General features: G+C 34.8%; 1 protein-coding gene across 2 annotated transcripts in view; it reads left to right on the plus strand.

The window, feature by feature from the left end:
* STXBP5L (syntaxin binding protein 5L) overlaps positions 1 to 12,442 on the plus strand; it is a gene marked incomplete at both ends in the record, with an annotated part of 190,624 nt that overhangs the window by 130,632 nt on the left and 47,550 nt on the right. The window contains 4 exons of one of the 2 annotated variants that reach the window (XM_084305075.1): positions 999 to 1,171; positions 5,428 to 5,553; positions 8,706 to 8,857; positions 10,526 to 10,597. In XM_084305075.1, the coding sequence (XP_084161201.1) occupies positions 999 to 1,171; positions 5,428 to 5,553; positions 8,706 to 8,857; positions 10,526 to 10,597 (523 nt within the window). The remainder of the gene's footprint in view (positions 1 to 998; positions 1,172 to 5,427; positions 5,554 to 8,705; positions 8,858 to 10,525; positions 10,598 to 12,442) is intronic. The other variant, XM_084305076.1, reaches the window with a different exon arrangement.

The raw sequence follows: 12,442 nt of genomic DNA on the forward strand, positions 1-12,442 counted from the left end.
AGGAGATCTACGTTTATAATTACATCTGATCACTTCAAGAAACCAGCACTGAAATTACTATTTAGCTAGTATTTCCAAGACCTTAACTCTTAGAGGGCTGTACTTTTTTTTTTTTTTTTTTTAATTAATAATTTTCTAGATTTCTTCTTGGATAATTTGTGAGGTAGAAAGAATTACCCAATATTTATCATGATTTTTTTTTAGATGATTTCTTATATAGATTTGAGCTCCCTGCCCAGTTTCCCCTGCTTTGCAATTCCTTCAGTTAAAATTTCCTGAATTAGCGGAAAGAATTGAAGGATGGTTAAGCTTGGTTGGTCTCCTTTTCCCTATCCAGAGATCCTAGCAGGAAAGTGAAAGTTAAGTGGTTTAGATTTTGCATTCTAGAATCTGCCAAACGCATTTGCAGTCTAAGGAATATGGAACTCTGTGCTGTTACGTTTGATTTCCTGACACCCGCATATGGACAGATGGAGTTCATGGACCAGTACTGCTCACACTGTTCAGTTTCTGCAGACTGGCTAAAACCTGTCTTGTAGAGACTCTCTTGTACTAGCAATACAGAGAAAGAGTTGATGATTATTTAATTAATTGGCTTAGGAAAAAAATAAAATGGACAATAGATGGAAAATTTTCATGACATTGATCCTTAATGATGCCTTCTTATGCTGAAATATTGTTTATTTGGGAGTCTTTTCAGGCTAAGTTCTGGAAGGCTGTAATCTTTCCTTTCACTTACAAGAAAAGGCTTGGATCAAAGTCAGCACTGGAAGAATATACTTAATTAATTCTCCAAGTTCCTATGTGATGTTAGGCTGTATAAATAAAAAATGACAGTACTCTTTGCTTGCACATGATGATGATAAATGTTTTGTGGTTTTTTGCTTGTTTGTTTGTTTGTTTTAAGAAAATAAGATTTACTGATATTTATTTGAAAATAATAAAACTTTCAGCAGCTTTCTTTATTAAATTGTGACTTAGCTTTTTATTTATTTAAGTCACTAGAGGTACGACTTCAGTATGAAGTAGAAGATATCATTACTCCTGAACCAGAAATAATTCCCCAGTTTCCAGATGCCTCTTCCCAGCTTCCTTCTTTAAAGAGCCTTTCAGGCAGTACCAACACTGTAGCATGTGAAGGAATGATGAAGGACAGTATCCCATGTCTTAGGTAAGTCTATGCTATCATTCAAATATTTATCTTTCTAAAAAGTATTTGTATCAGGTGTATTAATGATTCAAGAAAAGGAAGTTAATTATATGTATGTGACATATCATATGACACAGTGAAAAAAATAGAATTTTAAACAAACAAAAGAATTAAGGCAAAATAATGAACACTGGATTTTAAATAGCTGGAATTAAGTTATGGAGAAGACAAACTGTTACAGTTAAAGCTTGACTGAAATTTTCCAGTATGATCTATGAGTGAATCTTCATCTCACATCTAGTTTTGAGTGGAATACAAGCACTACAGAATAGATCAATGAATTTTTGAGGAACTTTTTTTTGTTGTTTTTTTAATTCACAAAGATACTTCCATAAAGTGGTCATGTGCAAAGCTTTTGGTCCTTGATTAATTAGTGTAATAGTAAAACCATCCTCTGTGAAAGAAGTATGTGTATTTTATGACATGTTGGGGAAGGAAACCATGTTCATAATCACCAAACAGTCGTAAATGTTTTGAAACATTTGCACCGTGTGGAAATATATAGGTGTTTAACCTTTAGGAAGAAGCAAACTGTTGCCTGCTACAGCACACATTGCTATTGTTCGGGATAGAATAATATGTCTTGCTAATAAGGCAGATAAATTATAGGCTTAAAGAGTTTCAAAACAGAATTCTGTACAAAACTCCATAAAACATGATTTCACAGGAATTACAGTGCACTTCTAATAATGATTCCTCTCAGTGAATTCATTATTATTTCGGTCTAATTATTATTAAATATTTTAAATGCCTCAATTACTTCAAAAGCAGTTTACATGAACATTCCTTACTTTGCAGATATTTCAGTCTGTTGTGCTCCTGAAAAATAGCATTAACATTTAAAAGCAATATTGTGACATTGTTCATGCATAATTGACAGTAGCTTTTGACATCCTGTTCATTTGTCCACCTCATTCAGTCTAGCAGCTGAATCTCAGACATAAGTTCAATAATTAATGCAAACCATTAAAATCAATAGAAGAGGCAGAGTGGAGTTATTAAAAAAATCTCAATGGGAAACCTTTCCGTGCCATTGAAATCAGTAAGAATGCAATTGATTGTTTCAGTGAATAAGATTTTCCCTTAAGGGATTCTTATTTGACTCAGTTTGGAAAGGGAAAGCATTGTTGATTTGGAAGGAAGCAAGGCTGTAATAAATTTGGAGATGTTCTGATAGTTCATTTTTGGAAGTTTGCTAAACTCCATACCATCCTTCCATCCTCTGGTACCAAAACCTTGCCACACAACTTAAATACTCATGCAATCAGAGAGGAAAAAATACAGGAGCAGGTCATGGTCATGAAAAGGACAGCAGATGGTTATGTCTTTGAAATCCCAATGAAGGTCTTGTACCTCCTCCTGAAATGCTACATATATTCTGCTGTGATAGCCAGATGTGTGATCCTGTACTCACAGGTATACTAGATGTGCTCTGATAGGACGATGAAATTTGGGGAGGCTGCAGAACCTGGGAAAACTGTAGATGGTTGTGAAAGATATTGCACGCCTAGTAATAAACTGTTCAGCTTTTTCAATGCTTGCCCCAGCTCCTGTTTCTGCTGCTTCATCTCGTCATGCTTGACAGAACAATGTTACTAGTTCCAACATGGTATCTCAAGCAATGACACCACAGCAAGTGCTTATTATGGCTAGGTCAACCCACACCTCAGAAAGTCTTATCTCGCTACTGCCAGCACCACTTTTTGGCTCGCAGGATTTCTTTAGCATACTTTTTGGCATGCTTCTTTGTTTGCATGTCTTTCCAACCATGGTAGTAACAATGCTCCTGATGCAAGACAATTAAAGTGGTTACTTTTTTCTCTCCAACTGGGCAGATAAGGTGTTATTCATCCCTTCTAGTTTTGGTCAAGACTGGTGCTGTTGAGTGCTTTTCCTTTTCCTCTTATGACTGCAGCTTTGAGTGGAGGCAGGGAGGGGTGGTAATCCAGACCCCTAGCCTGCAGGTCTGCTCCCACAGCTGGTCCTGGATGATAAGGAGGGAGGAAAATGAGGAAGGGAACAAGCATCCTGCTTACTGAGCTGTGCAGTGCTGTCTTTCCTATGGCAAGATCTGAGCCAAGTGACTGATTATTGCTTTAGAGAAATAGATACATAAGGTCTGAACAATGCTACAGACCAGAGAAAAAGAATAGTGTATCGCTCCAATGTGAAGGAAATTAATTTAGAAAGACAGATGAGGAATACCTTTCCTATTAAAAAGTAAATGAGGGGAAGGTTGGCAAGGCTAGTGAAACCTTTAAATTAATAATATAAGCAGTAAAGCATAAACTGTGTAACTGATGGTTAAACAATTGAGGACCCCATGTGAATGTATTATGAAAAAAATTGGTTGCCAGAGATATTCTATTGTGTGTCCATGCCCAGGTGTTGTTCGCAGGTGTTGTCCATTTTCCCAGCTTGGGGACTACACAGGTGCTGGCAGGTGCTGTTCCAGCTGGCTGCACCCAGGGCACCCCTGAGCCCCACAGTCAAGCTAGGAGCACCTTGGGGGAAACCTTAAAAGTATGAGTGCAGTCCTCTCTTCTTCATAATTTCTGTTAGAATTGGAACAGTTTGCTGTGTACATTTTCAGTTGTGCTACATCAGTTCTTTGGTTCTCTTGCCAACTTTTGCTATGTTATTATTTTGTAGTTGCTTTATTTCAGTTTTCTGCATCTGTTTTCACTTTTCCGGATGTGATAGATTGCCAACAGCCAAATTTGCCACTAAGGACTCTATCCCACCAAATGCATTCAGTTAAACAAATTAAAGACCAATAGCCATGGTTGTTGAATGAGAAGCCTCAACATTCCCTCTTGAGAAAAGTGCTTAAATACATCTGAGTAGAAATCACTTGTTGTTTTTCCAGTCTGATCCACCATCTTTTCAGGTGCATGGGCCAGGAATGCTTGGAAAGCTTGCTAAGTCACATCTTAGTCATGTTCAGGAGATATTCTGCATCAACAGTCATCAACGATGTCCTCTCTATAATCCAGTACATAGGATAGTACAGTTTTAGTTATTTACAGTATGGCTATGTGTAGAGATGCACTTACAGCAGAAAAAAATTATTATTTGCCAATAATTGCAATTTTTCAGAATGTTGTTGTCAATGTATATATTGACTAGCTACTCTCTTTCTTTTCCTGAGTCTTACTGTTTCTTTGGATACTATTTTTCACAGGGGTAGAAGATAATATGTGGTAGACTGCCCTATTATGACTGTGTGCAGAAAGGTGCAATATATGCACTCTCAGTATTTACAGCTATCGTAAATAGTCGCTGGCTAGTGGGCTTTATTTATAAATTACTGCCTACAGTGTGAATGTACTAATGAATAACACATCTCAAAGTGTTGCTGTTCTTGCACAGTATCTCTTTCAGTGTATCATGAGTTCTACAAGTCAAGATCATAAATAACACAGGCATACAAAAATGTTCATTTCTTAAACCCTCCTCAGTGTATACCTTCACTATGTGCTTTGCAAGTCACTGAATTTGCCATAAGAAATTATGAAGAGGTGCTAATATTTATACCAGGTTTTATGTAGGAAGCATTTATTCATTAAGACTAGATTGTGTATGAGGTAATTATACTCATAAGAATAAAACAGGACTCGTTTGCACTAGATGGACAAATAAAATTGTCAAGTCCAGAAGTTTTGGTTATGCAATGGTGAGGTGCAGTATGGAAAGGCACATCTCATCTGTCTTCTCTTGCCTTACTTCAGAGCAAGAAACTTCCAACAACGTAGAAATGTCCCATGTGAGATTTTTCAGAAGAAAGTATTTTATGTTTTCCATGTAAGTTCATGCCAATTTTTAAGTGTACGTTATATAGTACAAGAAAATAATCATGAAAAGGAAAATGAAAACAAAATGATGAAGCAAAAATTATTTTTATTGACCCCAAGTGCTTATCTCACCTGTATCTTCTCCAGAGTCTCTCATTAAGGGAATGTTGAAATTTTCAAATTTGTTTCTACAACAGAAATGAAAGTCAAAGCCTAAAATTCATCCAAAGCATTCCTGTTCTGGAATGCCTAGTGGAAATGCCTCATCTCAATGTACAGGTATTCACAAAATATGCTGCAAGTATGGGTACTGCTCTGATCTTATTAGAGGATTCTGCTTCACTAGTATTTTCTCAGGGTAAGTGGTTGTTATTCATGGCCCAGTTTGTTTGTTTGTTCTTGTTTTGTACCTCTTCTTCTTAGTGTTAAGACTCGACCTGTGCGAATGCCTCCCGGATACCAAGCAGATCTTGTTATTCAGTTGGTGTGGGTGGATGGTGAGCCTCCACAACAGATTACCAGTCTTGCTGTAAACTCTGCTTATGGACTGTAAGTAATGCAAAATTAAGGTGCATTCATTTATTGTTTATTGCACTGTCACATATTTTCCAGTTATACTTTGAAGTTCTCTGCAGACATTTGAAGTCAGAGTAAAAATAATCAAAAGGTGCTATAACCCACATTTGGGGGGAAAAAATATTTGAATTTGCATAAAGACTGTAATACTAAATTTTAAACTTGCATTCTTGCCAATATTTTTACTATTCCTGTTTAAAAGACTGAACTGTTTTACATCACTCTACCCATCCTTTCAAATAAAATCCAATTACCTTTCAAATCTGTAACTTAAAGTTATTTTGAAAGGATAACCAAGGTGAAATACATTTTGTAAAAAAAATGGTGATTATGTGTTAAATGTCATTGGTCATGATATTGTATCTTTAACTGGAAATTATCTTCTGAGAACAGTATTTTTATGTGTGTGCTATTCTCTGTTTGGAAGAGAAGCAGAAACCTGAAATTGAAAATTGAATAAGAAGCCTTCAAATGCTAAATTCTGCATGGAAATGCAAGTGAGCATATCTGTGTGTATCTTTTTCCTCAAGTTCAATTTAATTGCCTTTTTTTTGTTGTTTTCTCTCACTGAGGGTTGCCCAGAATGCATTAATCAGATTTCCTATGTAGAGGATGTTAGTCCAGTAAAAAACAGGAGTGTTAGGTGTCTGATTCCCACAGATATTATATAAATCAGCTGACACTTCAGAGACTTTAACATTTTATGCAGAGCCAAAATTCTTACATCTATGCAAAAATATTGTGTTTCGGGTGTTGTTTCATCAGGTCTTTGGCCTGAGCTTTCAAATAGTTTCTATTCACGAATTCCATAAGTTTCTTTTGTTTTACCGTATCAAGGTTCATTTATCACTTGTGTAAATTGTTTGGTTTTGCCTCGTTTGCTCCCTTGCAGGTCTCAGGCCTCAAAGAGTCATCTGACTTCAGGAATAATCACATAATTCTCTCATATGTAAACTACTCTTCTGGGTTCCAATTCTTCTAGTATTTACAGTGGTTTTATAAACATGCCTGATTCAACGAGTTAAATTGTTTTCTTTGCTAGAAGCAGTAGTAATTTATGGGACAGTCTCCTTCAAAACAGCATATACTAAGTATGAGAGAAATAAGCATGTTAGACGATAAAAAAGTCCAATAACCTAAGGTTTCTTTTCCTACAAGATCTACCTAAAACGTCCTATTTCTCTAAATTGCCTCTGCAAAGTGTCTTCTCTCTTCCTCTGTATTGTTTCCTTCAACTTTTTCCTTGTGCTTATACTGACAATGTACAATCCTATCTTTTCATCAGAATTTACTTTAATGATTTAGTTTTCTCCTGATATCTAGCTTCACAGTCTGGAAAAACTGTGTCACTTCAGCATAAATTTTGAGGATGTGTCATTTTTATCATGCTAGTAGTGAGGTTATTTTGCTTTTATATTTTTTTTTCCAAGAATAATTAGGTTAACTAGAAGGAAAGCATAGTGTATTCCAAGGTGTATACTTCCAGAATTATTTTAATTACTTTGATTTCTGTAACTGTATATTACAAACAATGGGAACTCAGTGTCTCTCATGTTACTGCAGCCATGAAACAGGACTAAAGTAAGATATGGAAAAAAACTTTTATGTCCAGTTTTATGTCCAGCAAAGATTAGAGTCTTCAGGTGCTGCAAAATTTTATTTAATTTATGCTGCTTACCTTTAACAGTGCCAAGCTACAAATTGAAAATATTAACACCTGTTTTATTTCTGTTTAAATGAATCACCCAAAAACTTCTTGATGTTATGAGAGTAAAAAAGAAAAAGTTACAAAATGCTTCAGTTGCATACAAAGAGCTACAAGGTTAAATACAAATACTAAATTTGATTCAAATTATGTTTTGTTGGACTGAAAGAAAGTCTCTGAAAAATTATTAGCAGCTCATGTGCTAAAAATTTTGAACAAATCTACATATTAATTGTCAAGGAATGACTGTTGAAAATTTTATGACATTTCTGTGAAAGACATGGAAATTTCTTGACAGAATAGAACTTCCCCTAGCAATGAATTCCATTCACTCAATTTTGAAAAATTCATTGTGTTTATTTTGTATTTGATTTTATAATGAATTAATATGTTAGCACTTTGTCTTAAGGCTTGTTTATAGTAATGTCTGCCTAGATTTTCTTATCATTCCTGAAAAGCATTTTAATATTAATGAGAAAATTCTTATTTTTTTGGTAATTTTTTAAGTTATAAGAAATAATACGTCCATGATTGTCTGTGAACTTAGAGAAGTTTAGAAAAGTGCAGACTATGAAGTGAGGAGCTGTTTTCTTGATTTGATGATTTGCTGACCACAGAGTCAGATTATTAACTCTTCATTTGCCTCACGTTTTCCAAAATTAATAAATCTCAGGTTAATCATTCTCAAGATGCAAGTGTTTATCACTTTTGTTGCCTAAAGTATTAACAGATGAGAATGATACTGGTACAATTTTTATTCCCTTATTTTTCCTCTTCTCCACCTATCTGGTCTTTTATGAACATAGGAATTGCTGTCACCATTTACACTAATAAGCTTTATTATTTCAATATCCTTTCTCTGACAATTCCTATTAACATGATTTAAAGCAAAATACAAGAATGGCAAAGAACAAATTGTGAAATAATTTCTTTCTATTCCTTGTCAGTCAGTTTGTGTCAAGAAACATGACGATGTACTAAGCTTTGTATAAAGTGGTCTTCTAGCAAATATGACTGATACCATTTATTTTTTGTCCCAGGGAAACTCTGTGAAAAGTTCTTCTGTTGTATGAAACAGGTTTTAATAATTTCTGAAACAGATATTACTCTACATACCTAAAATGTAGTATTTTTGTAATTATACTATTCAATAAAGCAACATATAGATGTTATTGCAATACATTTGGCACAAAAAGTTAAAATAGGCTGTCTGCCTTCTGGAATGTAAATTACTGTGTTTCAGGACACAATTTTATAAAATCAGAATTATGAATCTGTAAGAATTTAAAAAAAATAAGCTTTGAGTAGTTTCTGAAGATTTTTTTTTTTTTTCAGAATTCATAATATTAAATAGTAATTACTGTTTGCTCCTCTTAACTATGTATTACTGATACCTCTGAGAAATATTTCTTTTTTTCAGAGTGGCATTTGGAAACTGCAATGGTTTGGCTGTTGTGGACTTTATGCAGAAGACAGTACTTCTGAGCATGGGAACCCTTGACCTATATGGATCAAGTGATCCATACCAACGTCAACCCCGTTCGCCTCGCAAAAGCAAGCAGTTTGCTGCAGGTAGGAAGTAAAACATTGTGGTTATGAGCCTGATGTTCTTTGTTTTTTTGCCTGTGGCTTTTTATAGTGCTTTTGAAATGCATGACTATTTGCCAGCCAATGGAGTTTCTATAACTTGACAAAAGAAACCTGACATATTTTAGGTACTGATGCTTTCTCTCAGAAACAAAATGTATGAGGAAGTTTGTTCTTTTGGGATGGAGGTCAGCAAGTAATTCCCTTAGCTGAGTCTCTAAAAAATTGTAATGAGTAAACCAGCAAATTGTTTCTCTAGCAGTCACTTGAAGTGTAGTCTCTATATTGGTTGTTGTTTTTTTTTTCAGTTTTCATTAAGTTCACACCAATAGGTAAGACTTCAATTTAAACTTAACTGCACCTTCTGCCAAATGTTATCCATTGGTATTTTGATAGGCAGTTGTGTATGGAGAATATAGTAACAGCTGAGAGACATGATACATGCATGTAGATAGCATAACTAGCTCCAATTAGCCACGTTGTTAGTGACTTGAAGCTCCTTATACAAACTTAATAAATCCAGCTGTACCACATCTTAAAATCTGATGCTAAGAGGATCACATTTCACAGCTGTTATGCACTGCATGTTAGAAATATTAGTTACATTTAAATTTTGCCAGACATTTTTGGTTATCTAAGAACTTGACTTGTATAAGGAAAAAAAAGATCTATGTTTCAAGTCTTTTTACTCCATATATTCCATTGTAACGTACTTGAGTCAGAGAAAATTATGAAATGTGATTCATATAGCTGTGGAGTTTTAGAATTAGATTTAAAAATCTATTTGAAAATGTTGAGTGTTTTAAATCTAACTACAAAGTTATAAAACCAGGAAATAATAGTGGTTTTATGACATCAGCATTTTCATCAGCAGACCCTAAACTAAATCATCAAATCCTATTTCTCCATAGAGTCAACATAATTTTTTTTCATTGTAAATATGATTGCATTCGAAAAATAAAGTAAAATTTGGAGAATAAAATGTAAGTCTTCAGGCCTACTTTCATCCCTGAAAGACCATTTGTCTCACTTTCTAGGCATTTAATCATGGCAAGTTTAGCTTTCATCTGTGCCAAGTGTTAAGGATGTAATTTTGGCACAGCTGAGGAAAGAGACAAGCAGCTTTAAGCTATCTTCAGCTTCTCTCTCTGGTTCAGCCTGACTCACAGCAGCTCCCAGTGTAATTTGAGCAGCCAGCCATAGGCAATATGCTGCAGAGCCACGTACAAAAGGTAGAGAGGTTAACTGTCCTAGAAATAGGTATCGTCAGCATTGTGCCACACAGGATTTCTACATGTCAGGGATAATATATGCCACTCCTTTAAGGCAATATTCCATCTATGTTGCTATAATGGAGTCTGCTAGGTATAAGTGTCCACTAAGAACAAATATGCACTTCTAGATTGCTCGTAGAAACTATGCATCTAAAAGAAATATACTCAGCTGCTTTCTCACCATCCATCCCACATCCTTTACTTTTTTTGATTATTTTTCTTGTTATATTTCCCAATTGGAAGGTAAGCATCTGCTGAAATTTCTTCACCTTGGCTGTTCTAGATGCTGGTTATGGATATCACTTCCTTTCACTTTAGACTGTTTTTTCTCTCTTTCCTCTGCCTGCTGCTGATGCTGGTGTACTGGCATGTTCCAAAGACAACTTTTGCATGCGTGGCCTGTCTAACTTTTATCCAGATTTAACGAAACGGATCCGTACTTCCTATCAGAGTAAGTTCTATAAAGGTTAGGCAAATAGCTTTATGATGATGAGACTATGCCTGACTTAAACCCATGTGTTTGTGCTTAGTAATGTGTTTCTTAAACACATTCAGCATGCATGCACCTTATACTTTGTAATGTCAACCATGCTTAATTTTGACAATTTTCTTGTTATACAGATACTTCAGATCTGTTTTCTTCTTCCAAAAGAATCAATGAGAAAATCTCATGGACTAATGGGGCAGATTTGGCCTTAGAAATGAATTTTCAATAATGTCACATTCTTGATGACAATATTTTCCATTGGTTTTGTTTTCATTTCAGTGTACACTTACTTATATGAAGCATTTCTTGTTTTGTGATGGCACTGCCTGGTTGTAGTTATTAATTAATTCTTCCCTGTTCTCAAAAGAGCAATGTGGTTTAAAGGTCTACCAATTGGGTTGCGTGCTGTGAAATTTTAAATTTTAATCTTGCTTTGGTACTTGAATATTTGGCTTTGGGGAACCATTCAGTGACTCTGATCTTTAATGGGGAATGTAAAGTAGGTATAAAAATACACACATCAAAGAGTTATGAAAATTAATGTTTTTAATATTTTTAATTTTTGAATTACAGAGATATGCAATTTAAATATTAGCATTCATCACTGCACAATGTGATGAACAAAGCCATAATTAATTTTGCAAAAATGACTGTTCAGCCAACGAGCTGTATGCATCTTAATTAACTGCAGTGCTTATATGTAATTAGGTCTCCAGGATGCCTCTTATTCATCTCTTTTTTTAAAGTAGCTTTCACAGAACAACTGGATAGGCAATTTTACATAGAGTAATCAATGTAGGCAAAATAAAGAAAGGTGACAGTTGTTTTAGCATCTCACATCAGTACCGAGTCATATAGTTATTGAAATACATTTGTACATTCACACATGAAATTCTATTCTGTCTCTCTAGACTGATCATTTAAGAACTGATTTCTATGATTTTATTTCATAGTACTTCATAAAAGGTGGCCTGTTTAGTTAAAAGACCAGGCTGGTTAGAAATCCAGCAGCCCATAAAGAGGACTAGTGTATGTTTTAAACATTATTGGTCAAGTCTTTCTAATTTCAAGTCCGTAAGAGAGAACCCAAGGAACAAACTGCAATCAAAGGTTTGGGGGTTTCCTCAAAAGCTAAAATGAATAAATACTAAGACCAAAATAGACCAGCATGTTTATCCAAAATGACAAGCACAGACCACAGGTTTCCAGAGCTGAAAATTTGTAAAGTAGTTTCTATCTTCAACCCGAAAATATTTCTGGATACATTATAACTGAAGGTTCCGAGTTTGGCTCTTGTGCACTATCACTGACAACTTCATCTCTTTCCTTAAAAACTGTTTTGTTGCTTTTGCCTTTTGATACTGAAGTATCGAATGAGTATGTACATGCATACAGAATATGTACTGTGTGATCTGAAAGATGCACCAGACACTATGACAAAGAACAGGGAAAGAATGTGTCAGAGCGTAAAATATCTTATTGCTAGTGAGCAATATTTATACAGCATCTCCAGCTGCTAAGTCATTCTCAAGTTGTACTTTGTTACAGGTCTACTGTGAGATAGGAGATTTAAGAGGGGTTTTGAGGATGCATTTAGGATTTTGATTACAAGCTTATTCTTGTAAGGGACAATGATGGGAAAATAAAAATGAATTATTTTTAGAAATTGTATGCTTGAAGCTGATATCAAGACAAAAGCAGGAACAGTCATATGATAGATAACAAGCATTAGGTCTAAAGTATTGAGGATTATATGAATAAAAATGGGAAGTTGATGGGAAGACATAGCAGGGTTTTATTCAATTAAAG

This window comes from Netta rufina (genome assembly GCF_964035555.1).
Source record: "Netta rufina genome assembly, chromosome: 1".
Lineage (NCBI taxonomy): Eukaryota > Metazoa > Chordata > Aves > Anseriformes > Anatidae > Netta > Netta rufina.